Below are 27,762 nucleotides of genomic sequence, written 5' to 3'. Positions count from 1 at the left end.
CTATGGCAACGACCTCAGTAGCTATGGCAACGACCTCAGTAGCATCCCTCTCTGATGGTAAAAATGTTATTAAAAAGGCTTAAAAACATGAATTAAAAGCAGATAATTTAGAATACATGCTCTAAATATGATCAAATAATTTCTAAAATGTCATTAACAGACTTATCTGGTATCAAATGTGAAATTTATTATAATTTAAAAAATATGCAAGTTATAGTGTTGTAACAATAATGGACGTTAAACAATTGGAATAAATTTGAAATGTCTAAACAATTTAATAGTAATATATTACAATCCTGCAAATATATTTTACAGTATAAAAATAATATAAAAAATAAATTAAATTATACAACACATAAAATGTAAGGAAAGGAAAAGATGAATAAAAATAAAATAAAAAAACAACAAACAAAAAACAACCGGGGTCTGTTAATTGGAATTAATGTGAAATGTCTAAATAATTTAATAGTTTTGGTCAATTTAGAATTTTTGAGTTTTAAGTTATCAATCATGGTCAAATATGTTTTAAAATCAGTATCTTGTTTTTTTATTTTGTTTTGTTTTTATTTATCCTTTCCTTTCCTTACAGTTTATTTGTTGTATATTTTATAATTTATTTTTATATTATTTTTATACTGTAAGGTATTTTTGCAGAACTGTAATGAAGCATCTGAACATGCAATTATATTGTATTGAACTTTTGAAATAAAATATTATTACTAAAAAAAATAAAAATAAAAAAAACAATAATGGACATCCTGCTTCTTTGTGTGGTATTTATTTAAAGCAGCTAACGTTACTAAATGTATTGTACATATCAGCTTTAGGTACAAAAATATACATATTTCCAATGTGTTCTAGGGAAAATTAAAAACAATTCAAATGCCTCATAGGACCTACAACACTAATTAAACAAAACATAACACTGCTTTAGCTTCCTTAGACAACATAGGACAACAGTAACAGACAACAAAAACCTCTTATAGTAAACGTGTCTTAAAAAATAAGTTGAGCATTATACATTGGATTGATATTGAGGATTTTGCTTAAGAGAAAACCAATATACATGTAGGCCTGTCTACAATTCAAAAACATTATCACACAACCGAAACATGAGCAAAAGTCATAACATTTGTGACACTGTGACTCCTGCAAAATTAGCATTTCTCAGAATTCAATTTAATATATATTTTTATTTCTCCAAAAAATAAATGTCGTTGGCAATTTTTTCCTTTTTTTTTTTGGGTCACTCTTTCTTACGCAGGTGGACGTATATGACCCCGCTACACAGCAACAAGGGGACACACACCCAGGCCAGGATGAAGCAGTAGCCAAAGTGTCCTGCTGTCAGCTCTCTGGAGTCCTGAAGGATTTCCTTATTGTTTAATGTGTAGATGAGAGCTGCAGAAAAGGCAGTCAGCCCTAAAAAAACAAAAACAAAAAGTGATATTTATTATTAGAGGCGGGATGTGTGGTTTTGCATTCGACGTCTCACGTCACCGCACTCTTGATAAGGGAGGAGTGAGCATAGGGGTACTCAGTTGGTTGCATTCTGCAAACACACCACTAGATGCCACCAAATCCTACACCTTTAAATCTTTGTTGAATAAGTAATGCAAACACCGTCACAGATTTTTCTGTAACAGTCTGAACTAAAAGTTAGTGATGTATTCATGTTGTTTTGTTCAACATGTACAGGTGGGTAGTGGGTGCTTGTTGCTATATGACATTAATCAGAAGGTATACAAAATGAAGCAGGTTATAAACTTTGCAAACCGGTAACGCCGTTCCCCTCGCTCAGAGGCCATCCATACCATATAAATACTACTTTAGGAGCAACAGCTGGCGGTATCACGATTTTGCACGCCGCAGTTTCACAAGCGTGTCAGAGAACTATACGTTGGCCTTCAGGTAACGTAAAAACATGAAAGGCTACATTCTGGGCTACTGTAGAAACTTGGCGGAGCAACATGGCGGACTCTATGAAGAGGACACACTCCCTATGTCAGGGGTCGGCAACTTTTACTATCAAAAGAGCCATTTTAGGCAAAAAATAAAAAATAAAATCTGTCTGGAGCCGCAAAACATTTGAGCATTGTGATGAAGGTAACACAGTTTATAGTCTAAGTATATAGTATATAAGTCTAATGCAGTGAGGGCCCAAGTGCAAATGTACTACGGAGTCTTAGGGCAACATTGAGGGGAAAAAACATCTGAGATTTCCAGAATAAAGTCATAATATTATGAGAAAAAAGTCGTAACATTACGAGAATAAAGTCATAACTTTACAAGAAAAAAGAAAATAACATGTACAATTACTACTTTATAATATTATGACTTTATTCTCATAATATTGCAACGTTTTTTTCTTGTAAACTTGTGACTTTATTTTCAAAATCTCACGGGTTTTTTTTTTCCTCAAAATGAAATTGTAAACAAAAAACAGTTATTCATTTCCATTTTTAAGGAGCCACTGGAGAAAAAGGGCCACTGCACTCAAGGATTATACCATTGCTTAAATATAGACCAAAACCTGAAATATAGAGAGACCGGTCTCTACATTTAGCGTATTTGCCAACCATTGACTTTAGATTTATAATAGAAAGCGTCAGCCTTTCCAAACGGTCTCACATGCCGGCGGGACATTGTTTCACTCCACTGTTACCTGCAAAGACTTGACACAGCCCGGTGAAGTAGAAGAGTCCACCCTTAGACATGGTGAACAGCTGACCCAGGAACACCAAGAAGGAGACCGAGGAGAAGACCACTGACAGAACCATCAGGACCTGCACTGACTTAAGCCAATCTGAGAAAGAAAAAACATTCCCACATCTAAAAAAAACAGTCTCATATGTTATTCGTTTATGTGTGGAGGTATGCAAAATGTTGCTTACCAGTTTCCCTGGAGGATGCACACAACCAGGTTCCTGTGAAGTTGTCAAACCTACAGTTGTACCACAGGTCTGAATTCTCCAGGCCATCCCACACCCACCAGGACTTTAAAGAGACATTAGACACACAGCTGGATATGTTGCACTTGTGAAATAATACAGTTAAAGGTCCCATATTATGCTAATTTTCAGGATCATACTTGTATTTTGTGTTTCTACTAGAACATGTTTACATTCTGTAATGTTCAAAAAAAACTTTATTTTCCTCACACAGTCGGCCTGAATATACCTGTATTTACCCTCTGTCTGAAACGCTCCGTTTTAGCGTATTTCGACGGAATTGTGATGGAATTGCGACAGAATTGCGTTGCCAGGCAACAGCTTGGGTCCATATGTACTTCCTGTCAGCTGATGACATTCACATACACTGCAACCAGGAATAAACTAGGACACATTTAGAATGTTTAAATCTGTGTAAAGGGTCTAAATATTGTATATTTGTGACATCACAAATGGACAGAAATCTTGACAGCTTGTTTCAAATGCAGCGTTTCTAAATACGGGCTGTGTGTATTTCCCTGTGGATTGAGCGTTTCGATACCTTCACAGTATTTATATAGAACTTAAGCCTGCTTTATAATAAAATAAAACATGAAAATCTCACTTTTTTATAATATGGGACCTTTAAAGTGAACAATCATGCTCTAAAATATGACTCCTACCTTCTCCATGGTTGCAATGAACAGCATTGCCAGTGTGATGAGATGCAGCAGGGTCACAAACATGAGCAGGTACGCCATTTTCAACTCCCTGTTAAAAACAAACAAATCTGTTTAAATTTAGGTCTCCAATATAACAAGCTTAGCGAGGAAATCGTGTGTGTGTGACCAATTTAACATGTTTGCTGGTTCCACAGTGAAAATCAGTGTTTGGGAACTTTCCTGTTTTTCCCTCGAAACATAAAGTGGAAAATCTGAGCGGCTGAACAGAGTATACTCTGTGTTACGTAAGACCACGCTTCAAAACAGAGTGCAATTTCTAAAAACTTCTCTTTGACTGCAGGCCTGTGTGTTGCCATCGTACAGCAGACCACAGAGAACCTGGGCGGGCCTATTGAAATCTAAACGCTTCCAAAATATTTACCCAATTAACCTCTCTACCTTTCTGAACGGTTGAGCTTAAACAGTCTGTAATTCAACTCACATTTGGATTTCATTAAAAGCTGCTCTACTTGTAAGGTTAGAGGAAATTAAAGTCTAAGGAGAAGCCTCTGATTTTACAAAGATATTTGACATTAGTGTACAGTAATAGTGTAACAAGTGAACACTAAAGAGGATATCGCAGCTTATTGTGAGATGAAATTATAATAAGGAGACATGCAGTGAGAGAGAAAAAAGACATAGAGCGAAATAGATATATAGATAGATAGATAAATATAGACAGATAGATAGATAGATAGATAGATAGATAAATATAGATGATAGATAGATAAATATAGATAGCTAGATAGATAGATAGATGTACTTTATTGATCCCAAATTGGGAAATGATTGTGTTACAGCAGCAGGTTATCCAACATGTCAACACTAAAGAAATATATCCAAAGAATCCAAAAATATAAAGAATACTGGAATACACTATAAATATACCTGACTACTACAAAAAGCATAACAAAATCTAAATTAAATCTAAATTAAATTCTAAATTAAAAAATCTAAATTATAAACACAGAATAAACGTCTATATACAGAAAGTGAAATAAGAGACATGAAATTGTCTGTGTAGATCATTATCTGTAGGAGAGGTCCACTTGAGTGGGCGGTGGATTACTGTCAAATTATGGTCATTAAACTAGATTTCATCCATCACATGAAAGTCAAAGAACGGTAAACATGCAGTGAAAATGGTTTAAAAGCAATGAAAATGAACATATTACAATGATATGATGAGTAACATACATTTTTTTTCTGTTGCAGGATTGTTAAAATAAGTGATTGATGAGATAAGATGATTTCTTTTTGCTACTTTTAGAGCTTGTGTTACTAAGAGATGTGATGCAAGAATCACTGCAACGTCATCTTTGTTTTAAAATAGCACGATTTAACAAGACATTCATTGAAATCATATGAAAAGTCAAGAAACTATCTACTCACTCTGTGTTTTGTCCCTCTGAATCAGATCTCAGCAGCAGTTTCTCCTCTCTGTGCCCCTCTTGGTGGTCCCCTCATTTCCAGCCTCACCACACCTCCTCCTTATTTTTACAGTCACTCCCTCCAAACTTTTCCAAGGTGAACGCCCATTTCCTCTGAGCAGAACAGAGCTCTCTTTTAGCTGCGCCTCGTAGTCCCTCAGTACAACATCACCATCCAAAAAAGGCTCAAATGGGACCCACCCATAAGGCAGTGGAGGCACATGAAAAACCACATGAAGAAACCTCCTCTGTAAACAGTCCATTTGGAACAGCATAATGATCATTCTACCATATCTCATCCATTCATGAGCCCAATCTTGTTAGAGCAGATATGAAAAATAAACACTCAGCTGCAACATAACTCACATTTCTACAGCAGAACATAATAAGTATTCAGAGGGCACTGGTCACACAGAAAACATCTGGGCAGGGCACAACCGGGTAAATACGTCTTAGTTTATGTAGAAGGGTCAGAGGAGGTCACTGCAACAACAAATTATTAAGTTTCTAAACATCAATTATACATTTACATCTAAATTAAAAAGAAAAATAATTAGAAAAAGTATTCATGTACTTGAAAAAAGTTAATATTAATGCCTGTATCCCTCCATTAATTTTAGAAATGAACAATTTTTAAATATTATTGGGTGATTGAGTTAAATGTCAAAATCATGACAACATTTTAATATTAATTCTGATATTTCACCAAGATTAATGTTTGTTTGTCGCCCTCTGGTGTTTACATCCGTGGATTAATAAGACATGCCTTCATCAAAAGTCCACTATCACTGAGAACAAAAAAATAATTAAGATTGATTAACATTACATTAAAAATAAGATTTAGATTATTGATTAAGATTAGATTGATAGAGATCCCGGTTTTTCGGCAGATGAAATTTACATAAATAATTTTATTTATATCTTAGCATAATATTTATCCATAAAATTATATGGCTTAAAAGACTACTTTTATACTTTTAAAGATACTGATTTTAAAACATATTTGACTACGATTGAAAACTTAAAACTCAAAAATTCTAAAATGGCAAACACTATTAGATTATTTAGACATTTCAAATTTATTCCAATTGTTTTTTCTTTATTTTTTGCTTTCCTTACATTTTATTTGTTATTTATTTTATTTTTATATTATTTTTACACTGTGAAATATATTTGCTGAATTTACTGTAATTAAAAATCTGAACATGTTTATGTATCTATTGTATTGAACTTTTGAATTTTTTTTAATACTTTATTTCAAAAGTTCAGTACAATATATTCGCATGTTCAGATTTTTATTACAATTCTGCAAAAATATTTTACAATATAAAAATAATATAAAAATAAATAATAAATTATACAAAAAATAAAATGGAAATTAAAAGATGAATAAAAACAAACAAACAAACAAACATACATACAAAAAACATTCGGGGTCTGTTATACAAATGGAATCAATTTAAAATGTCTAAACAATTTAATAGTTTTAGACAATTTAGAATTTTTGACTTTTAAGTTATCAATCATGGTCAAATATGTTTTAAAATCAGTATCTTTAAAAAATAAAAAAAGGAAGGATATTAAATAATTTCATTTTATGTATATAATATTTTGCTAGAAAATATTGCTAGAGATTAGCTAAAATTAGCCAAGGACGAAACCAAATGTGAAGATCGTTTAATTGCCATAAACGTTATTTCAGGCTAAGACCCGGGTCAACCTTATCTCTATTAGATATTGTTAGAATTATAACTTGTGCCAAATTATAAAACTGTCATCTACAACAACAATATTCCCTGTGATATTGTTTTCTATACTAAAACGAACACCCCCATTTGTTTGCCTGCATCCTGTCAGTGGTACGGTCCGTTGCCTAGTTACCACTAGAAGCCAGTCCACGCCTGTTGCTAAGCGTTTAGCTTTTAGCTTTCTAGTCTTATCTTTTGAAAGGTGAGTAAAACTTTAACTTTATACTGTTTACTCAGCTTCTCCACTGCAAAATAAACTAGCGTTTAAGCTTCAAGAGCCTCCAGTTATCACAACCAAACTCTCCCAGTAGCTGCGGAGCCTCACAGGAGAGAGCTAAAGCTAGTTAGCTAGCTAACCATAGCTAACTTCTGAGCTAACTTTGCTAACTAGCTCTGCAGGAGCAGCAGGTAGTCTGTCTCAGCTGCTGTTTACCAGCTGACTGAAGCACAACGTGGTCAGCAACTGTGTTAGTTAACCACATGTTTATATGACTAGTGGAGGGATGTGTTGTCCTACTAAAAACCCTCGTTTGCTCCTCGTCAGACAATCTGCAATATTAATACACTGAATGTGAAATACATTTGTCTGTGCAATATATCCTTGATGCAATATACACCTCAAGTGCAACTACCTTTGTTTACATTTTATTTATTACATCTACTCTACCTATTTTACAAGTCCAATTATCTCTGTTTACATTACATCTATTTTTATATTTTATACCTGTAGTGTAACACTTCTGTTTATATTTATTTATTACATCTACTCTACCTATTTTACAAGTGTAATTACCTCTGTTTACATAACATCTATTTTTATATTTCATACTTCTAGTGTTACTCTTCTGTTTATATTTATTTATTACATCTACTTCACCTGTTTTATTTGCTTTATAACTGTGTGTGTTTTACCTGTTATATGTTTTATCTGCCTCGTTTAGTCTTGTCAAGTATTTGTTTTAAAGCACTGACCAGAAGTGGCAACTGTGAATCTCGTTGTATTTAATACGATGACAATAAAACTTTCTCTTCTATTCTATTCTATTTTGGGAGGAATGGTTAGCTGGAAAACAAAGATGTTTAACCCCACATGAGATAAGATAAGATAAGATAAGATATTCCTTTATTAGTCCTGCAGTGGGGAAATGTGCAGTGTAGAGCAGCAAAGGGGATAGTGCAAAAAACAAGATGCATCAGCTAACACAGTAAAAAAGAGCTAAACAAAGTGATTTTTCATTAGCCTTATAATTTTTTAGATTAATCGTTCTTTAAATGTCTTCTTATGTCAGTCCAAAAACCCAAAGATATTCAGTTTAATATGATATGAAAGTAGAAAAGCAGGAAATCTCCATATTTGAGAGGCTGAAAACTGCATTTTCTGACATTTATATAATTTTACAATTTGGAGTTGTTTTTTTTCCCCTCACAATTTAGATTAATAAGATATGATAAGATCAGATATTCCTTTATTTTTCCCGCAGTGGGGAAATGTGCAGTGTACAGCAGCAAAGGGGATAGTGCAATAAACAAGATGCATCAGCTAACAGAGTAAAAAAAAGAGCTAAACAAAGTGTAACAAAATATGAAAATTTAAATTGAAGGAAGTATAAAAATAGGAGCAGTATATACAGTATTGACAATAAACAGACTATTAACAAAATTGCACAAGTGGAAATTGATATTGCACAGCGAGAATGAAATGAAATTCCACCTGAAAATATCAGGTTATTGTGAGTTTTCATCATGAGGAGGGAGGTCGTTACTAACTGTAGCTGCAGCTCTATGCACATTGCAGGGAATTACTGGCAGTATATGTGTTGCTAAATGCAACGTTCCCAACTGCAAAGCACCTGTTATATTCCTCATGATTACACAGCAGCCAAACATAGCTAATCATCTTGAAGCTTTGCATAGCCTCAGGTGATGCAATGTAACTCAGCTGATAAACCAGAGTGTGTCTGTTCCTGTCTGAACTGAGGTAGTTATTCTAGTGACTGCAGGTCCCAACATGACATGACAGCATTGTTTAAAAGTGTCTAATCTTTTGCAGAGAAACTCGAAGACTAGAGACGTTGTCATGGATGAATCACAACAACAATAGGAGTGTGAAGTTTGAGGATCTTTGACACATCATTGCAGACTGAGTTGTGTCCATACCAAGGAGGCTGAATTATAGTTTGGGATCAGCACTTTCACCACTGAGGGAAAAGTTCATCATTCGCAGATGCAGCTTCATCAAACTTAATGTATGACCATGGATCATGAAGAGGTAACATTCATAGCTGTTCATTTTCTTACAGATAACAAGGTGTCTGTCACTGTTGATATGCTTTGTTCCAACATTAGAAATATTTGATTGAACTTGACATTGTTTTGTTATTCTGTTATGCTTTTTTGTCCACTGGCCACATCACATTGTCTGCTGGCAGTTTTACTTTGTCATTGTTTTAACTAGTGTAAGTTACTGTAAATAAATATAGATTTACATGTGAAAGTGGCTGTTGGAGAGACTAAATCGCAAGTAATATAGTTATCATGATATTCAACAATGTTATTATTGCATATCACATATTTTCCTCATATCGTGCAGCCTTAATTCGGACGATGGTTGTAGTTAATGTCTGAAGTTTTTGTCATTTGTTCCACAAAGGCAACATCATCCACCAGTTGGTGTGATGTTTAAGTACAACAGGCACACGAGACCTGATACCTAACAGCAATATGTTGCATGTTGTTGGAGCAGCAGTGACCGCTCCTGGAGTAGTTTAAATGCTACACAGGGGGCCTGCTCAGGTTACAGGCACTACAAAGTACAGTATTGAATTCAGCAACAGGTGTTTAGTGCTGGCATGCCACTCTGATGTTGTGTCCCTCTCCTTTGTGTCACACAAATGGGATCAGTTTTCAGCGAGCTCGACCACCTTGATGTTGAACACTTTTGTTAATGCTGTAGTTTGCAGGATCATTGTTTGGCAAAAGTAAGTAATTCACAAGTACAAAAGTAAGAATATTCAGCTTATTGTGCTGCAGGTGACGTAGCGTGTCACATAGCCTATTTTAAAAAAGCTATAACTAACAAAGCTTTGACAAGGCTACTCATTCACTGACCAGCTTGATTTGTGGATGCTTCTTGTTTCACCACATTACTGAGAGGTATTTCATTCATTTTTATAAAGTCTTACAAGCTGCAGCTTAACATAACAGTTCAACACTTAAGTGATTTATATGATATCCGGTCACCAAACATTCATCTCCTCCTCTGGGTTCTCAGGTGCGGACAGAGTTGGACCAGATTGCTATGCGGCTTCAGGAGGATGGCTTGCCCCCGGGGGCGAGTGTGGAGGAGCAGCGGCGCCACCTGTGGCAGCAGCTGCTTGCCAGGGAGGCAAATCTCCAGTCAGCCGCCCAGGAGCTGCAGACCTTACGTACCCAGCAGGCCAGTGAAATGAAGGAGGTGAACATTTTGGATTCTTGGGAGTTTTAGTTCACCAATTGTAACACTGCCCTAGTCCTCTTGACCTGATTGTGTCTGACGGAAGGCTCCAAAGCTTCCAGTCTAACATACATCTGAAATGGGTACAGGACGATGGCAAATGCTCAAAATGGTCACTGTCTGCAGCTGTGTGATTTTTGTCTTTCTGTCTGTCAGGTGGAGAGCTATGTTGAACATATTCGTGGGCTGCTAAAAGAGCGCGAGTGTTACGACTATGAGAGAGACAATGAACAATTGCGACAAGAGATTCACCAGATCAGACAACAACAAGGTGAATTCAATGCAAATGTAGGGCAATATTGGCATTAGGAGTGTTAGAAAATATAGAGTATTGTGATATGTTTTGTGATTCTGTATCAATTCTCAATAAGACTGTCAATTTTAAATTTTAGTTTACATGTAAAGATTAACTCAGTCAATACTTTATTTCATTTGTAAAGAGATGCATCCTCTCAGTGTGTGTGTCCTCTCAAAGTAGAGCTATGATGCTGGATGTTACCGGTCAGTAACAAATGCAAGTGCAGATCCCACTGTTCTGATTGCACAGAAAATTTTACTTTTTTTTACTCCGATTTTATGCATGTGGTGGTTTAATCTTTATACAATACATTTTCCAAAAATTAGATTTAAAAAATTGCAATATATTGCCTTACTTACAGTATCGCAATATATTGAATCGTAACCCCTGTGTCATTGTACGTATCGTATCGCCAGATTCTTGCCAATATGCAGCCCAAGTTGGCATTCTTTCCTTTGGGTTGTAGCCTAGCCGGGCTCAACAGAGCCCCTGAGCTGGATATTTTAAACACACCATAGCTCACAGTTTTTATTTGCCATGAATGTTCTAAAATTGTGTCAGTGAATATATTAAAGCAAACACTATCTGAGTTGGATTTCTGCTTGTTTTTATGCCAAACCTGCTGCCATATAGTAGTACTTGTGCACTGTTTTGTTGCCATAGAGTGCTCCAGGGATGACATATTTTTGTAGGCAAACCTGGAAGTTAGCATCACTCTGGTTCCCTTGACAGAAAGACAATGGGATGTTTCCATTGGATTTTGGATTATTTCAATCTCTTAAACTTGTGTTAACCACAGACCTTAAAAATGCTAACTAATTACCGTTTTTTATCACTCATTCCTGTAGCACTCTGTTAAGTCTTGTCTTCAATATTAGTTCACAGTCCTGCCGGACAAACTACTGACCAGTGAAAACTCCCCTTTCTTCCAGAGAGTCAGAGAAAGGAGCTGGCGGAGATGTTGGCTCAGGAGGACCTCAATGAGATGGGCTTGAGCAGCCCCAGTGAGCAGGTGGCTTACTTGCTGGTGGAGAGGGCCACACTACTGGAAAGGCTGGAGACTGCTGAGAGGAGACTGGAAAGTCAGAGCCTCAGCGGAAACTTTAGGGAAATCCACCAACAGGTGAAGGACTGACCTACGTATTGCAGAGAACTGTTCAATTGTACATGCACAGCCTCTACGGTCTCGAACAATGAATGTACAGTCTTCAGTCATATTGAATTGTCAAATGAACCCGTCCAAAGTTTTATATAATAGAGTCTCTCTGTGACTCTTTTGACAGGAGCATATTCGCCATACGATGGGGGAGGAGTTAAGGCATCAGAGGGAGGATATACAGGAAGCCATAGATAACATGACGAAGGTGAGGCGACTGTCATTGTGCCTTGGCTGAGTTACACGTCTGTTTAAGTTCAGGCTGAATTAAGTTTGTGAAGAAATGTACGTACAACCTCATTTTTCCAGTTAAAAGACAGGGTGATAGTTATGTTGTGATTCTGCACACACGGGTCTTTCCTCTCAGCAGTGTTCGTCCCAGAGTCCGTGGAAGAAGCTGTTTGGTCTGCGCCGGTCTGGTCAAAGCAAACACAATATTACCCCTGTAGGTTTCCACGTCACAGCGTATACTAACTAACTCACTAACACTGATGTTGTGATAACAAGGGCATCGCTGGCTTGTTTCAAAGCGGTATTGCTTTTTTGAAATACATTCCACGCTCACAAAGTGCCTTGATATCCGCATGACCACTATGATGCAGACAACATTGTTTGTCTCAGTAACACATCTGTGAATGCAATTTCCTAACAACTGATGAGTGCTCAGGAACAGTAATGGCATGTCACAGGCAACAGCATGTGTCCCACTGGTCTCCCTATGCAGGTGAATGTTCACACATAAGATTGTAACTCATTGCCCTCACTCCTTCCCAGGCCTGCGGTGATGATGAATCTCAACCTCTGAATGCATGTCTCTTACAACAGCATGTCGGGCCTCTTGCATCTCCAGTCTAACTGCCCGTCTTCTCTTCCTGCTGCATTCCTTCCACTCTCACCATCCACGCTTCATTCTCTTACATCAGGCCCACAGCGAGCAGATTTCCCAGGAGCGAAATGAGCGCCAGCGGCTGGAGCGGGACCTTGAAGAGGCGTCGAGGAGGTTGGCAATGGCTCATCAGGATATCCGCAGACTCACCAATGAGCTGGATGCTGCCAAAAACAACAACCAAGACCCAAGTGGTATGTTGCAAAGACTTACAGTGTGTATCCCTCAAAGAATTTAGAGTCTGTGATGTTTCTAAAGACTATATACACTTACAGTTTCGTATATTGTTTTGCACATTGTTGCTGAATTAAGTGGTTGTAAGAAACATGCACATGATGACATTGAGCACCCATTAAGGCCCAGTCCCTGGTCTACCCAGCTGTTTATCTACCACCTTTAAAATGTTTTAATGTCCACATAAAGTAGCTTAAATGTTTTGTCCTACTGAAATATCAATATTACTTGTTGTCAGGCTACAGATTTGGCAATATAACAACCTAATTTTCTAATGTGTGTGTTCAGAGTCATTAACAGCACATGAAGATAAATGTTTGAAAAGGCATGAATGAGCAGAAAGCGTATTCTCGTCTTTATAGACTTAAAAATATGCTTATAATCTCAGGATCTGAGCTTCAGGGAACGGTCCAAGAAGTAGAGAACCTGAGGAAGGAAGTGGACAAACTGAAACACTGTGGTGAGACAGACTTGGGTAAAAACTGCCAGCCACATTGTTTGGAGTTTTTATATTTTACTATTCTAACATTCCGGTCGGCTGGAGAGTTGTTAAAATTGGTGGGTGAGTAGGACTTGCTAGTAGGGGTGGATATTGTTAGGATATTACTGATTGTGTTTGTGCTTAGGAAAAGGAAAATATAAAAGCTTCAACAAACTTTTTTTTCCCTTTTTGATTAATTTCAATCCTTCATTCTTTTTTTTTATTCTTTTAAATTGAATTTATTTAGATATCAGGTAATGCTACAGACACTATCTGATTAGGAAGTTGATTTACTTACCATTATTTTTATGCTATATACCTCTCTCCATTGGCTCTCGCACTTGAATAGTGCATTCTATTATTCCCCTTATATTCACATTAGGCTGGAGCAAAATGTTTGATTATGTTGGTGTTCGTTTCCCCCCATACTCTCTGAATCTTTGACTTTTCTGAGAAGAATCAGTCAAATCTTAGAGCAGCTGCACCACATGCATCCATGGTTTGCCAAGTAAACAATCTCACATAAAACCATGTGACACCAATGCTAACAGAAAGTCCCTTTAAGAACTGAATAAGCAAATTTCAAATGAGTTTCTTAACAGATTGTAGCCCCACTGCGCTATAGGTATTGTCATCATATTTGCCTCATACAGTATATGTGTAAAATATTATATAATGTTGTAATATTATAATAGGGTTTAAAAGGCAAAATATTCCTGGTCATGGTTTCGTCTCTTCACAGATATGATGAAGCTGCAGCGAGCCAAAGAGCAAAATGACCGACTAGATGTTGAGAACAGAGCTCTGAGGGAGAGAGTCCGCACTTTAGAGTCTGAGAAGAAAAATCTCCGGGACCAGGTTGGTATTTTACTAATTTACTTTATTAAGATAAAAACTCATAATGTTGTTGCAGCAGCTTGGCATCGTTTGCTGTTGTGTTTGTCCAGTTGCCAATAAATGATGCAGACCAAGATGTTGTAACCAAAGAGGATCGAAAGAACAAGAGCATTAGCAGTGAATCACAAAACAGTCCGTCTGGCTCGTCGACCCAAGAGAAGGATTACATTCACAAACGGTAAATACATCAACTGCATCCTGGTTGATAGTGTGATGAATGGATGTTTAATCCCACCTACTCTTTCTGACTTTAATCACCATCATTCTCCATCAGGTGTCATGAGGCGATGGAAGACGGGCTTGTGCAAGTGAGGGAGCTGCAACGGCAACTCCAGAGGCTACGCAAGGAGCAGGAAGAGCTGGAGGAGAGGAATGAGGAGCTGGAGGCGCTGCTAGGGGAGGCCCAGAACGCCAGCAAGGGGGAGAGGCATCGCCACGACGGAGAACTGGAGGGACTCCACAGGAGGGTAATGAGTAGCACCAAAACATTTTTATAACTGGGGCCAGTTGCATAAAAATAGACCTAGTCAGTGGTCTAATTTGTGTCAGTTTAGGGGTCCTTGACGAAGGTTGGGAACCACTTGGCAAATAGATTGTTGCCAATTTAATTAGACTAGTCAAACCTGACATTCTAAGACCAGGACTAGTCGTAAACTAGGTTTATGTTTATATAACTGGCCCCAGGATAAAGGATTGATGGATTATGTACTAAACGTACAAAAATGTTAGTTTAAAACATTTAACCTGAGACGCTGAAGAAAGCTAGTGTCTCAGACATTCATCAATGCCAGTCCTTCACCAGAAGAACTCAGACGGTATAATTTAGTCTAGGACCTGTCTTGGAAACCTCCATCTCTCTAATGGCTGAGTCATAATCTCAACTGGTCAATGCAGATCAAAGTCCTGGAGGCAGAGCTGAAGAAGCAGGATGTCGATGAAAAAATGATGAAGAATGGAGAAGAGATCAAAACCACTGACTCCTACTTACAGCTGGTAAGACATTACTCACTTTTGAATATCATTATTGTGTTAACACAGCAGGAACACTATGGCTCGTGATGAGCTCAGACATACAGATGAAAATAGAGCAAAAAGAGGTGTAATCCTAATGCTTAAAATGTAATTAAAGTGAGTTTTAATTGTTTATTTGTATTATAAGCAGCAACAGGACAATAAATGTGACTGGTATGGTCATCCAGGAAAACTGTACAGTCAAATTCCATCCATCCATCTTCAACCGCTTATCCGGGATCGGGTCGCGGGGGCAACAGCTCCAGCAGGGGACCCCACACTTCCCTTTCCCGGGCCACATTAACAGTCAAATTCGTACAATACTATCCTCAGATGGCCATACAGAGAAAGTTAAATTGTAAAAAATAGGAATAAACTTAAACCTTGACCCTCAGCCTGCAGAGATTCCATGACTCAGTGCAACCTATGAATGCTTTGTGTTCCCGTGTCACCTTGTATGAAGCACCTGAGGGACAGCAGCCAGGAGAGATTGGCTCTACTCGAGGCCCGTCTGACTGAGGAGAAGGACTGGAGGAAACAGCTGGAGGTTGACCTCAGCGCTGCCCAGGCCGCCCTCAAAAAAGATAAGGAGGTAAAAACCACACATCAGCAAATGCTTCATCAGGCAGGAATAACACCGCAGCTACACAAATATGTGAAATTAAATTTTCAGTTATAGAGGTTTAGTCCTGAATAGGGCTGTCAAAGTTAAACATAAATTTGTTTTAACGCCACTAATTTCTTTAACAAATCGATTTATGCAATCGATCTTTCGGAGGTTAATAACGCTCCTAACTTGTGCTAACAGAGGAAAAACTGTCATGGCCATTTTCAAAGGAGTCCCTTGACCTCCGACCTCAAGATATGTGAATGTAAATGGGTTCTATGGATACCCACGAGTCTCCCCTTTACAGACATGCTCACTTTATGATAATCACATGCAGTTTGGGGCAAGTCATAGTCAAGTCAGCACACTGACACACTGACAGCTGTTGTTGCCTGTTGGGCTGCAGTTTGACATGTTATGATTGGAGCATATTGTTTTATGCTAAATGCAGTACCTGTGAGGGTTTCTGGACAATATCTGTCATTGTTTTGTGTTGTTAATTGATTTCCTATAATAAATATATACATACATTTGCATAAAGCAAGCATGTTTCTGCACTCCCATGGTAAGAGTATTAAATACATGATCAATTTCCTTTCTAAGGTGCATTTTCAACAGATAAAAAATGTGCCATTAATTTGCAATTAATTGCGATTAAATATTTTAATCGATTGACAGCCCTAGTCCTGAAGCAATATTTACAAAGTTAGTGTTACAAGCGATACAGAAACTGTATCCAATTCCCTCATTCTCTACTCCAAAGGCGTTGCAGATAGGTGAACGAGAGCTGAAGAAGCTGAGACTTGAGGTCAACAGCCTTCAGACAGAATGCCAACAAGGGAAAACACTCATCAAGAGCCTCACGCAAGTCAAGGGAGAAAAAGCAGTTCTGGAGGAAAAGGTTTGTTCATTTTATAAGTCTGCTTGCTATTGCTGACACCTCGTCAATCCTTTTAAACGTGATGAAACTGGACAAAACATCCCCACGACGGGGATGAATTATTATTGAATACAGGAAATAAATCAAAATAACAAAAAAACATTGAAATATGTCAACATGAAATTTGAAAAAATTAGTTTCTCTCCATCTTCCTGCCTGACAGGTGTCCCAGATGGAGCGCGCCCACAGCCGGCTCCAGAGCGAGCTGGAACGCTTCAAGGACAGTAACCGGACCCAGGAGGACAAGAGGGAACACAGGCTTCAGGTTGACCAGCTGCAGGAGCAGGCTGACCGGCTAACTGCTGAACTCACCAGCCTCCAGACAGCACACAGCGCTTTGAGGTTCTCAGTCCAGAGTCCGGAGTAGTGTACTACTATCATGTCTAATGACCAGTTCTATCTTGCGACTGGCCTCGATACACCGGAGCTTACTCGTTTTGCATAAATGTGCCTATGTTCGCAGGGATGAGATGGTTTCTGAGCGGCTGCAGACTGCTGAGCTCCAGGCCAGGCTGAGCTCAAGTGTCATGGAGAAGCTGACGGCTGAGGGGGAAAGAGAGAGACTGGGGCTCGAGATACAGCGTCTCAAAGAGCAACTCAAGTGGCATCAAGAGCAGCTCTCCTCAACAAAGGAAGCACTTATTAGCAGCCAGAGACCTGAACTACACACAGCTCATGTAGAATCCAGACTTAGTCCAGTGGAGCGGACCGAGGAGGAGCGCTTGGATGAGGTAACTGGATTACATGTCCTTTGGTAGGGGGATTTGGTTTGTAAAAAAAAAAGGTTCATATGTGAAATCATCTTGCATGACATGATGTTCAGAAACTGGGGTAGGGTAGAGAGAATGTCCTTCAATACACAGCCCTGGGGTGAGTTGCATTGAAATAGACCTAGACTTTAAATATAACTTTAAGTCAGACTTGTTAGAGACACTTAAATGTACCTGTTGCATAAAGCTTCCCTATGAGTGACTAATGTAAAACTGACTTAGATAGCTTGCCGTGCAATGCATTATGGGGGAAATAAGACACTTCACAGAAGAGAAAATACATGGAAAAATGGCAGATGAAACAGAAACAGAAACACCACAGCAAGAATGGGAGGAAATAACAGAAAAGGTAAACAGCATTAATCCAACAGTTGTTAAAGATGTTCAGAAACAATTCAAGAAAATGGTACAAGAATCCAAAAAGTAATGGATAAACAGTTGGAATAGTTGGCTAAAAGTAATAGATAAAAAGTTGGAATAGTTAATAACATATCAACAATAACATATTGTTGCCATAGCAACAAAGCTCTCACCTCAGGCTTAGCCAGGTGGAGAGGTGACTAACTTTCCTACCTCAAATTAAGTCAGTCTTCATATTTATGCAACAGACAGGCTTAATTAGACTAGTCTAACCTGACAATCTAAGACCAGTCGAAGGCCAAGTCTTAAACTAAACATGGCAGATGCAACAGATACAGCAACAGCACAGCAAGTCTGGGAGGAAATAACAGAAAAGGTAAACAGCATTAATCCAACAGTTTTTAGAACCGTTAAAGATGTTCAGAAATAGTCAGCTAACAGTAATGGATAAACAGTTGGAATAGTTAGCTCAAATTTAGATAAAAGTAATGAATAAACAGTTGGAGTAGTTAATAACATATCAACAATAACATATTGTTGCCATAGCAACAAAGCTCTCACTTCAGGCTGAGCCAGGGGGAGAGGTGACTAACTTTAATACCTCAAATTAAGTCAGTCTTCATATTTATGCAACAGACAGGCTTAATTAGACTAGTCTAACCTGACAATCTAAGACCAGTCTAAGAACAACACTTAGTCTTAAACTAAGTGTATGAAACTAGCCCCTGGTTCGTAGTGCTGCTTTCCAGCTTTTGTGTCCTTGAGTACGGCTAAGACTGAAGCGCTTCCTGACCTTTTGACCTGCTTGTAGAGGAAGGCGGGCAGAAAGGGAATTTCCTCAGCCAGGACCATGTGTGATTCATACTGTATATGTGTGCGCGTTGTCTTCGTAGGTTTCCGATGTGAGGCAGGAGCTGAATCATCTGCAGACCAGGCTGGGGGTGGAGCGGCAGCAGGCCTCTCAGCACCAACTGGGCCTGCAGGCTCAGGTCACTGAAGCCCAGGCACACATCAAGGTATGCATGATCATAACACACCCTCAACATGCCCAGATGGCCATGCTGTTTTCTGCAGCTCTATTTAACATATCTAAAAAATCACTGTCTCCTTTTGTATTTAGTATTTTTGAGTTACTAGTGAGTTTTTTAAACATTTCTAAAGCTGGAGCATTTCTGGCGATCTTCCTCTCTTTTATATTCATAATAAATGCTGATGACTAACACAAAAACTTCAGGTATCTTCATTAAAATGATTGAGGGCATGTGGGAATAGCTTGATGATTCACAACAGCCTAGCTTAGCTGGGCTACCTGTATTTATCTGTACTCCCCTTCAGCGTAAACACATCCCAACCTTGCCTCTCATTTCCCTCCTCAGTCCCAGGACTCAGTGCTGAGCCAGAAGGTGGAGGAGGCTAAGCAGATGAAGCAGGACCTGCAGAGGGCCCAGAGCCTGTTCACCTCAGCAGAGAGAGAGCTGCGCTACGAGAAGGAGAAAAGCATGGACCTGAAGAGACACAACACCCTGCTGGACCAGGAAAAACTCAAGGTTGGTATTTAATTACAGCACAGTGGGAGTTTCCTGAATGCCTCTGACATTTATCACTTAATCATCATCTTAATCACTCTCTTAGTCACCTCACTGTGAATGCTAATTAATGTGAAACTGTGGCATAAAACTTAACTGTGAAGAAAGGTGCCAAACAGAAAGCTGTAGTTGTCAGAATCGTTGTTACGTTGGTGTTAAGCGCCCGTTTTTGTGCTCATGCTCTGTTGTTCCTTCAGCTTTGTGCAGAGCTGAAGCAGGTCCAGACCAAGCTGGTCCAGGTGGAGCAGAGCGTCCTCACTCAGGCTTCTGCGTGTGAACGTCAGCAGCAGAAAGTCAGGGAGCTGGAGTTGGACCTGGCACGCAACTCCACAAACCGCAGCACCACCACCAGTCTGCAGGAGGACCTGCAGGCCGAGAGGGCGCGACTCATTGCTGGCGACAAGAAGGTCAGTGCATCTCATCAGATGTTAAACCTGGTGCTCTTGTTCCGTCGATGTTGAGTTGGATTGTAATTGCAAATTCCACTATTCCTACATGAATGCTCTTATAGTTAGGTTGGTTAATTAACTGGGCTATTTGGTAACCATACTGGTGTCATACTGGTTATCCCTGGTTGCCAATTTCAGGCTTTGTGACAAAGACCCCAGTACAGGAGATTTTACTCCTTAGTTTATAATCTCTTGTTGAGGACTTGCTTATTAGTAAAATCTCCAATGAAGCTTTCTGAGCCCTCAATGGAATATGTTTTCCCATCCCATGGAAATTGCTATGCAGCACAAGATGTGATATTGTAAATAGCCAATTTGGATATATATCTTCATAAATTACATACTAATACATGCGGTACATTTCTGTGACCTAGTTTGCCCTTGAGTTTTAATAAAGCCCATTTCAACTTATTTTGAAATGTGTCCAATATTGGGGGATAACTGGCTCCCAAGAAACGAACTGCAAGAACAAGTGAGCAGCGTCAATGCAACGTTACGTTCACTAAAAGTGTTTGTTTTAGCCACTGACCCGCTCAGATTGTTATTATAAGTGTCTGACAACATTATAGGAAGAGAAATATAATGTTTTCTTTACCTTTCGCTTGATCCGGTCTGTTTGTCATTGTGTCCAAGTCCCAACTCAAGGATAAGTCTCGTTGTGAAATCTGAATATCCGTATACTCTGGTAATAAATACGGGCGGCCGTCGTAGTCAGACGCCTCATCCACATTGTGTAAATCATCTAAATATTCAGCCAAGACATTGAAAATCGTTTAGATAACACTAAGCTGCATTGCTGTCCTCCAACACAACAAACTGCCTCTCACGTTTCCACCATGGATTTATTCCACTATTCCACCGTTGTCTTCCGGCAACACGTCACCTCGCCAGATTTCAGCTCAACTCTTTCAATAATGTCAGACACTTAAAATAACGATCAGAGCCTGTCGTGGCAAAAACAACCACTTTTAGTGGACGTAAATGAGGATGCCAGCTTGCTCCGATAGCACCATGTTGCAGCCTGTGAGCGGCTGCCGTCTACAGCGTTCTCCCTCAATACTGGACCAACTTCAGAAACTGTTGTCCCTATTAGTCAGTTAGACACAAACACATAGTGAAAATAGGATCCAGGTTGAAAAGTACCGAAGTTACCCTTTAATATTGAATGTGCAGAAGAAGCAGTTGCCTGTTGTGAAGAAAACTTGGGACATGATTCCTGCTGCTGTAGAGATGTAGAGAGTAAAATTAGCTCTCTCTTAGGGTTACTCACCAACATTAAAGTCTATTTCTGTCAGACACCTTCAGGAAATCCTGGGGGTTCTCTGGAAATGTTGTGAGGTCGGGAGGTCATGTTATTCTGTTTGTCACACTGAGTGAAGCCTGTGGCTGCGTTGTGATGGCAGGTGTTGGAGCTGCAGCAGCAGCTAAAGAGTGCCCAGCACCAGCTGCGCATGGAGGAAGCTCGGGCCGGCGAGAGCAGCCGCCTGGAGAGGGACAGCAGGGATTTGTCTGACACCTTGTCAGCACTGAGAGCCCAGCAGCAGGAGGAGCACATCACCAGGTCACAGAAACTACAGTGCTGCTGACGCTGCCCAGGAGCAGAAACCGTGCCATAATCAACATTGCAAGTTTTAGGTCACAATTCTGATGCACTCTTTTTTTTGACTACCTTCCATTCATCTTTTCCTCCATTCCCATCACAGGAAGCTGTTAGAGCAGCGTGAGGAGGAGCTGCAGCAGCAGGTGCGCTCCCTGAGGCTGAAGGACGACTCCACGACGAGGACAAATGCAGAGCTCAGCCACCGTGTCCAGCAGCTGGACACCCGTCTGGCCATCCTGGAGGCTGAGCTTGGCAAGGCCAGAGAGGAGGTAAGGAACAGTGTACAACAGCTCATCACATGTTATTAGTACTGAGGCACCTTTCGCACTCTTATTGTTGAGCAAATGTGATTCACAACTTAAGTCTGTTGATGTTTTCAGCCTGTACACAGCTTTCCAATGTAATTTCAGTTAAATAGAATTTAAATTTGCATTTCTCATCATTCCTCAGAGGTTTTTTTTCTGGCTCGTTGACTTGAAAAGTTTCTATTTCTGTATTTCCCAAACACAAATTCTCATCAGTTCATAGAAGTGTGATATAGAGTGACACCTTTTCGGAGAAATCACACGTTTTTTTCAGAGGTGTTGTTTCATATCCAAAACGATATCTAGACAATCTGTGAGCCCTGTTACTTTATCTCTTCTTCTAACCTTGCTTGACTTTTGGCTGTCATTTTTATAGAGTCAGTGTACACAGTCCTCACCTTAAACTTTCTGGCCATATTTATTGTTTATATATTTATTAAGGCTGTTAATCGATTGAAATATTTAATCGCGATGAATCACATGATTTTACATGATTAATCGAATTAATCGCGCATTTTTTATCTGTTCAAAATGTACCTTAAAGGGAGATTTGTCAAATATTTTATACTCTTATCAACATGGGAGTGGACAAATATGCTGCTTTATGCAAATTTATGTGTATATTTATTATTGTAAATCAATTAATAACACAAAGCAATGACAGATATTGATCCAGAAACCCTCACAGGTACTGCATTTAGCATAAAACAATATGCTCAAATCATAACATGGCAAACTGCAGCCCAACAGGCAACAACAGCTGTCAGTGAGTCAGTGTACTGACTTGACTATGACTTGCCCCAAACTGCATGTGATTATCATAAAGTGGGCATGTCTGTAAAGGGGAGACTCGTGGGTACCCATAGAACCCATTTACATTCACTGATCTGGAGGTCAGAGGTCAAGGGACCCCTTTGAAAATGGCCATGACAGTTTTTCCTCGCCAAAATTTAGCGTAAGTTTGCAGCGTTATTTAGCCTCCTTCATGACAAGCTAGTATGACATAGTTGGTCTCAAAGGATTCTTTAGGTTTTGTAGTTTCATATGATACCAGTATCTTCACTCTACCTTTAAGCCTTTTCGAGCCTGCTACAACCTAAAAATCACAAGCGTTAAAGAAATTAGTGGCGTTAAAACAAATTTGCATTAACGTGTTATTATCGCGTCAACTTCGACAGCCCTAATATTTACGTGTCCTTCAGGTGAGAGACGGCCAGAAGTCGAGCCACAGGTTGCAGGAGGACTTGATGGCCTGTCAGCAGGAGTGTGACAGACTGCAGATCGAGCTGCAGCAAGTTCTCCTCCAACTGGACACACACGTCAGGTGAGACACACACAGGAATGTAGATACTGTACATTGAAATAAAATTAACTCTGGTATTAAGAAATGACTATGTATTTTCTGATCAACTGAATAAGGTTATAGCATAATCGGCAATTAAGACACTAGTTTTGCTGAGGTCAGTTTCCTCTGCTACACCAACCAGGAAGTACGACGAAAAGCAGAGTCGTCACAAGACCAAGATGCGTCAGGCCAAGCAGCTCTTCGTCAAGGAGACCGCACAGAGGGACCGCATCATCGAGAAACTGGAGAACGACTTGGGGCTGGCCTCCAGCCTCTCACACAAGGTCACACACACACACACACACACACACACACACACACACAGACACACACAAACGACGCAAAACGCTTCCTGCTAAGTTTCCCACAAGAGATGTTTGTGCCAGAAAAAATATTTTCTGAAGTATCTCTGTTTTTATTGGCTTTCAGGAGAAGGCAACGATCCAGACAGTGATGGAGGCAAATGAGAAGCTTCTGGAGGAGAAGAGGGAACTGTTGCGGACGGTAAGCGAGGCCGAGGAAATGGGCAGCAACGGCATGAGGACCGCCTCCACCGCCCAACACAGGTATCTCAATGAATCACACTAATGCATACCTGCCGCTGTTTCTTTTGAGGTGGCAGCTTGAGTATTGATTTCAAGTGTTATGATTGGATATGAAATTGCTAAATGTATGTTAACTTGACTGAATTATCTCATTGATCGGGACCTCTCTCTACCAAGAATTTAAAGATTAAGATGAAGGTGAATGGGGCTGTGCATTGGCAAAAATCTGGTGATGCGATACGTATCATGATACAGAGGGTGCGATATATAGGGTGTGATATATTGCGATACTGTAAGCAAGGCTTTTTTAATATCTAATTTTATGAAAACTGTCAGTATAAAGAACACACCACCATATGCAGAGTCATTTAAAAAAAATGTTTTTGTACAGTCCCTGTAACATCCAACATCATAGCACTACTTTTTGTGCAATCTGAGCCGTCAAATCTTTGCATTTAAACGAGGGCTGTCAATCGATTAAAATAGTTAATTGCAATTAATCCCACATTTTTTATCTGTTCAAAATGTACCTTAAAGGGAGATTTGTCAAGTATTTAATACTCTTATCAACATGGGAGTGGACAAATATGCTGCTCTATGCAAATATATTTATATATTTATTATTGGAAATCAATTAACAACTGAAAACAATGACAGATATTGTCCAGAAACCCTCACAGGTACTGCATTTAGCATAAAACAATGTGCTCAAATCATAACATGGCAAACTGCAGCCCAACAGGCAACAACAGCTGTCAGTGTGTCAGTGTGCTGACTTGACTATGACTTGCCCCAAACTGCATGTGATTATCATAAAGTGGGCATGTCTGTAAAGGGGAGGCTCGTGGGTACCCATAGAACCCATTAACATTCACACATCTTGAGGTCAGAGGTCAAGGACCCCTTTGAAAATGGACATGACAGTTTTTCCTCACCAAAATGTAGCGTAAGTTTGGAGCGTTATTTAACCTCCTTCATGACAAGCTAGTATGACATGGTTGGTACCGATGGATTCATTAGGTTTTCTAGTTTCATATGATACCAGTATCTTCACTTACGTACCAGCTTTAAAACTGAGTCCGCTACAACCTAAAAATTGCAAGTTGCGTTAATGCGTTAAAGAAATTAGTTGCGTAAAAACAAATTTGCGTTAACGCATTATTATGGCGTTAACTTTGACTGCCCTAATATGAACTATTAATTAAAAATCTATACGAAGCAAAGGCCAGAGATTCCTGGGTTTTATTCTAAGTTTGTCTTCTAAAGTTTGCCAGAACTGTCCTTCACCTGCATGTGTTGGTGAGGACGTAAAGGACACACTGGCTTAATAGTTTTTGTGAGTGAGTGTGAACATTAATCTGTGTTCTAGGGTCAACATCTTAGAGGTGGAAAACAGACAACTTCAGGATCGAACCCTGAAGCTCTCCAGCAAAGTCAGTTGCTTAGAGCGTGCCCTGAGGAACACCCAGTCGTTCTACGGCTTGGAGGTAACACCGGACAGACTTTTATTCCTTTTAATGGGACGTGCCACCCAAAACACACAGGCTTTATTTGTTGTTTTGAAAAAGTTCATCCAACATTAGTGATGTGAGTTGGTGCAATGTGGATTCCATCACTGCTGAGGAGGCTTGACCTATTTTATTGTAATAAAAATATGAATGCGTTTTGATCATAAATGGTTCAAATGCTCAACAGAATACCAAGAAAGCATACCCCTCTGAAAGTCTCCGTGATAGCTTCCTGCACACATCTACGCTAAGGTAAGGCAGGTTTGAGAGGACCAATGGTTTGGTTGATTCATATTTATAATTTGTGGTGTAGCTTAATGTCTTTTTTAAGCTCTTCAAAGAATTCCCAACTTAATTTTCTTGTCCTATCACAGATTAATAGGTTTATATATATATATCTATATCTATATGTGGATGCTTGTATGTGCATTTTTGTGCCAATTCTCACTACGTGTGTGTCGCCAGCCTGACGTCAGGTTCCTGTGACCGTCTGGACATCCTGGACACGATCTGCCGTATGACGGTGGCCGAGCGCTCGGCGGTGGACTGCTCTCGGGGGTCTGTCTCCCCACACCAACAACCACCGGAGCAGGGCTACCTGAATCTCACCTCCCAGTTGGTTTCTCCAGACATCAAAGGCACAGAGCAAAACCCTAAAAACAGTGACCATGTATGAGAGGTGGGAGGTGTTGGCGTGGGCTGCCCGTGTTTGCAACGGCGAGCTACCCGCGAGGTTAAGTCAGCGTATCGGGTGGTACTACAGCATCCCGCCACTTCCACTGGAGACAGTCAGAATAAAAGAGTGAAAAGCAGATTCTTGTTTGGCTTGCAAGTACTGTGATCCAGATTCAGAGTGAAAAAAAGCCTGTGCAAGTGTCAATCAAATATTTGTTATGACATATGTTAAAGGAAACAGGACGTCAGAAGCTAACCATGTGGCACCGCCTTGTTTGTATGCACAAATGTGTGCATATGTGTGGGAGGTTGGTCAGTTGTTTGCATCGGCAAAACAAATCAGAATGCTTGAAAGCCTTGTGTTGGCTCACAGGAAAGTTTAGAGAGTGCTCCAGCAGGGATGACATATTTTTGTCGGCCAACCAGGAAGTTGGCATCGCCCTGGTTCCCTCTACAAAAAGCCAATGGGATTGTTCCATTGGGTTTTGGATTATTGCAGAAAATAAGCTCTGTGGCAAACACACGTTTATGATACTTACACGTTTTGTTCAGCAAGATAATCTCCTCAAATGAACACCACTTTTATGATTTTTGAAGCAATTGCCAGAAGTAAAAAGCTATAAACGAACTACACCACGGTCACAAGCGTGAGTATAAACAACGAGGCTGTAAAGGAGGACGAGTCGGCGTGATGACGTTTAGTAGTCTCATTCAGCCACTTGTTAGCAACCGCCTTTTTATTGATGTATTTTATGTCGTAAAACAAAACGTTCAAATCTCTTCAGCGTGTGTTAAAACCACAGACCTTATTTCAGGCTCCTAACTAAAAACCCATTGACTTCCAGACAAGGGAACGGCTGAAATGCTAACTCATATCTGGGTTTTAGGATTCATTCCTGTAGCACTCTATTATCACATTTTTTTATGAAATGGTACAAGATACGACAATATGTACTTCACACTAGTGCAGTGAATGTCAAAGACATTTGGTGAGGGAGATTTGAGTGAGTTTAAACTGAGCACTTTATAAGTAGTTTTTAACTAGTGTTTACATTTTGGGAAAATGTAGCAGTGGAATATAGCAGTATATCAACGGTACGTATTTTCAATGAAAAAATGCCTATAGTGTTGTATGTTTATGGTTTTACTGTGTCAAGAATCTAATAACGTATTCTTACAGGTTTAGAAAATTGGCACTTATATCATATGTAATGATATAATCATCATCATATATAATATAACGATAACACTGTGGACCCATTTCATGTCTATCTGTCACTCTCCTATTTCCTGTCAGCTGCAGCCACTCCAGTATTTACAATGTGCAGCTTTGCTTGTAGTTAAAAAAACAAACAGCCAAAATGTCAGAAAAAGCCTCAGAATTCCTGAAGCTTTTTTTTTTGTCTATTTCAAGCATCACAAGCTGTTGTTTCTTTTTTTACGTTGGTCAACCTCAGCGGTTTCCTCCAGAGACGCTCAATCAGAAAGTACTACAAAGAGATATGTTTGACATGGGAATAAAATACACATGAACTCTTAGAACTAGAATTAACTGTGGAAATCATCGTCTATTTTGTCTTCAATGTGCCTGAAACGATGAAGTGTTTGACTTTATCTTCGAGAACTTTGACTTTTGTTGTATTCATGTAAATACATTTTTGAACAAAAAAAATATTTTCATAAATAAAAGTGAATAAAAAACAAATGCAATGATTGATTTTGTCCCCCCCCCGCCTCCCGTCTCCTTCTTACCCTCTAAACACACAGATTTATTGGCAAACCAAGC

At 39.3% G+C, this 27,762-nt stretch overlaps 2 protein-coding genes across 6 annotated transcripts; one reads left to right on the top strand and one right to left on the bottom strand.

Moving 5' to 3' along the window:
* Window positions 1-762: 762 nt before the first annotated feature.
* Window positions 763-5,156, bottom strand: LOC119489318 (epithelial membrane protein 3-like). The gene is made up of 5 exons (XM_037771563.1): window positions 5,045-5,156; window positions 3,614-3,701; window positions 2,895-2,997; window positions 2,666-2,806; window positions 763-1,422 (listed from the first exon to the last, which is right to left on the bottom strand). Exons 2-5 carry the CDS (start codon window positions 3,689-3,691, stop codon window positions 1,247-1,249), a joined length of 498 nt encoding a protein of 165 aa, XP_037627491.1. The 5' UTR covers window positions 3,692-3,701; window positions 5,045-5,156; the 3' UTR covers window positions 763-1,246.
* Window positions 5,157-7,014: 1,858 nt separating this feature from the next.
* ccdc30 (coiled-coil domain containing 30) lies at window positions 7,015-26,115 on the top strand. Of its 5 annotated transcripts, none has more exons than XM_037773854.1 (29): window positions 7,015-7,032; window positions 8,881-8,971; window positions 9,009-9,099; window positions 10,102-10,284; window positions 10,480-10,594; window positions 11,554-11,744; window positions 11,905-11,985; window positions 12,148-12,222; window positions 12,701-12,857; window positions 13,286-13,372; window positions 14,121-14,236; window positions 14,326-14,453; window positions 14,550-14,742; window positions 15,170-15,268; window positions 15,750-15,878; window positions 16,657-16,794; window positions 16,997-17,175; window positions 17,297-17,564; window positions 18,857-18,979; window positions 19,340-19,510; window positions 19,747-19,956; window positions 21,402-21,559; window positions 21,702-21,867; window positions 23,106-23,227; window positions 23,391-23,532; window positions 23,678-23,814; window positions 25,163-25,280; window positions 25,489-25,553; window positions 25,767-26,115. In XM_037773854.1, the coding sequence occupies exons 3-29, from the start codon at window positions 9,079-9,081 to the stop codon at window positions 25,975-25,977; spliced, it is 3,783 nt and encodes a 1,260-aa protein (XP_037629782.1). In that variant the 5' UTR covers window positions 7,015-7,032; window positions 8,881-8,971; window positions 9,009-9,078; the 3' UTR covers window positions 25,978-26,115. The 5 variants fall into 5 exon arrangements, with proteins under 5 accessions (XP_037629782.1, XP_037629783.1, XP_037629781.1 ...); XM_037773855.1 differs by having other exon boundaries at window positions 12,145-12,222; window positions 13,286-13,357; XM_037773853.1 differs by having other exon boundaries at window positions 12,145-12,222.
* Window positions 26,116-27,762: the final 1,647 nt, after the last annotated feature.

This window comes from Sebastes umbrosus, chromosome 6 (assembly GCF_015220745.1).
Source record: "Sebastes umbrosus isolate fSebUmb1 chromosome 6, fSebUmb1.pri, whole genome shotgun sequence".
Lineage (NCBI taxonomy): Eukaryota > Metazoa > Chordata > Actinopteri > Perciformes > Sebastidae > Sebastes > Sebastes umbrosus.
Note: the sequence above shows the minus strand (reverse complement) of the source record. Positions and strands in the feature narration are given on the sequence as shown.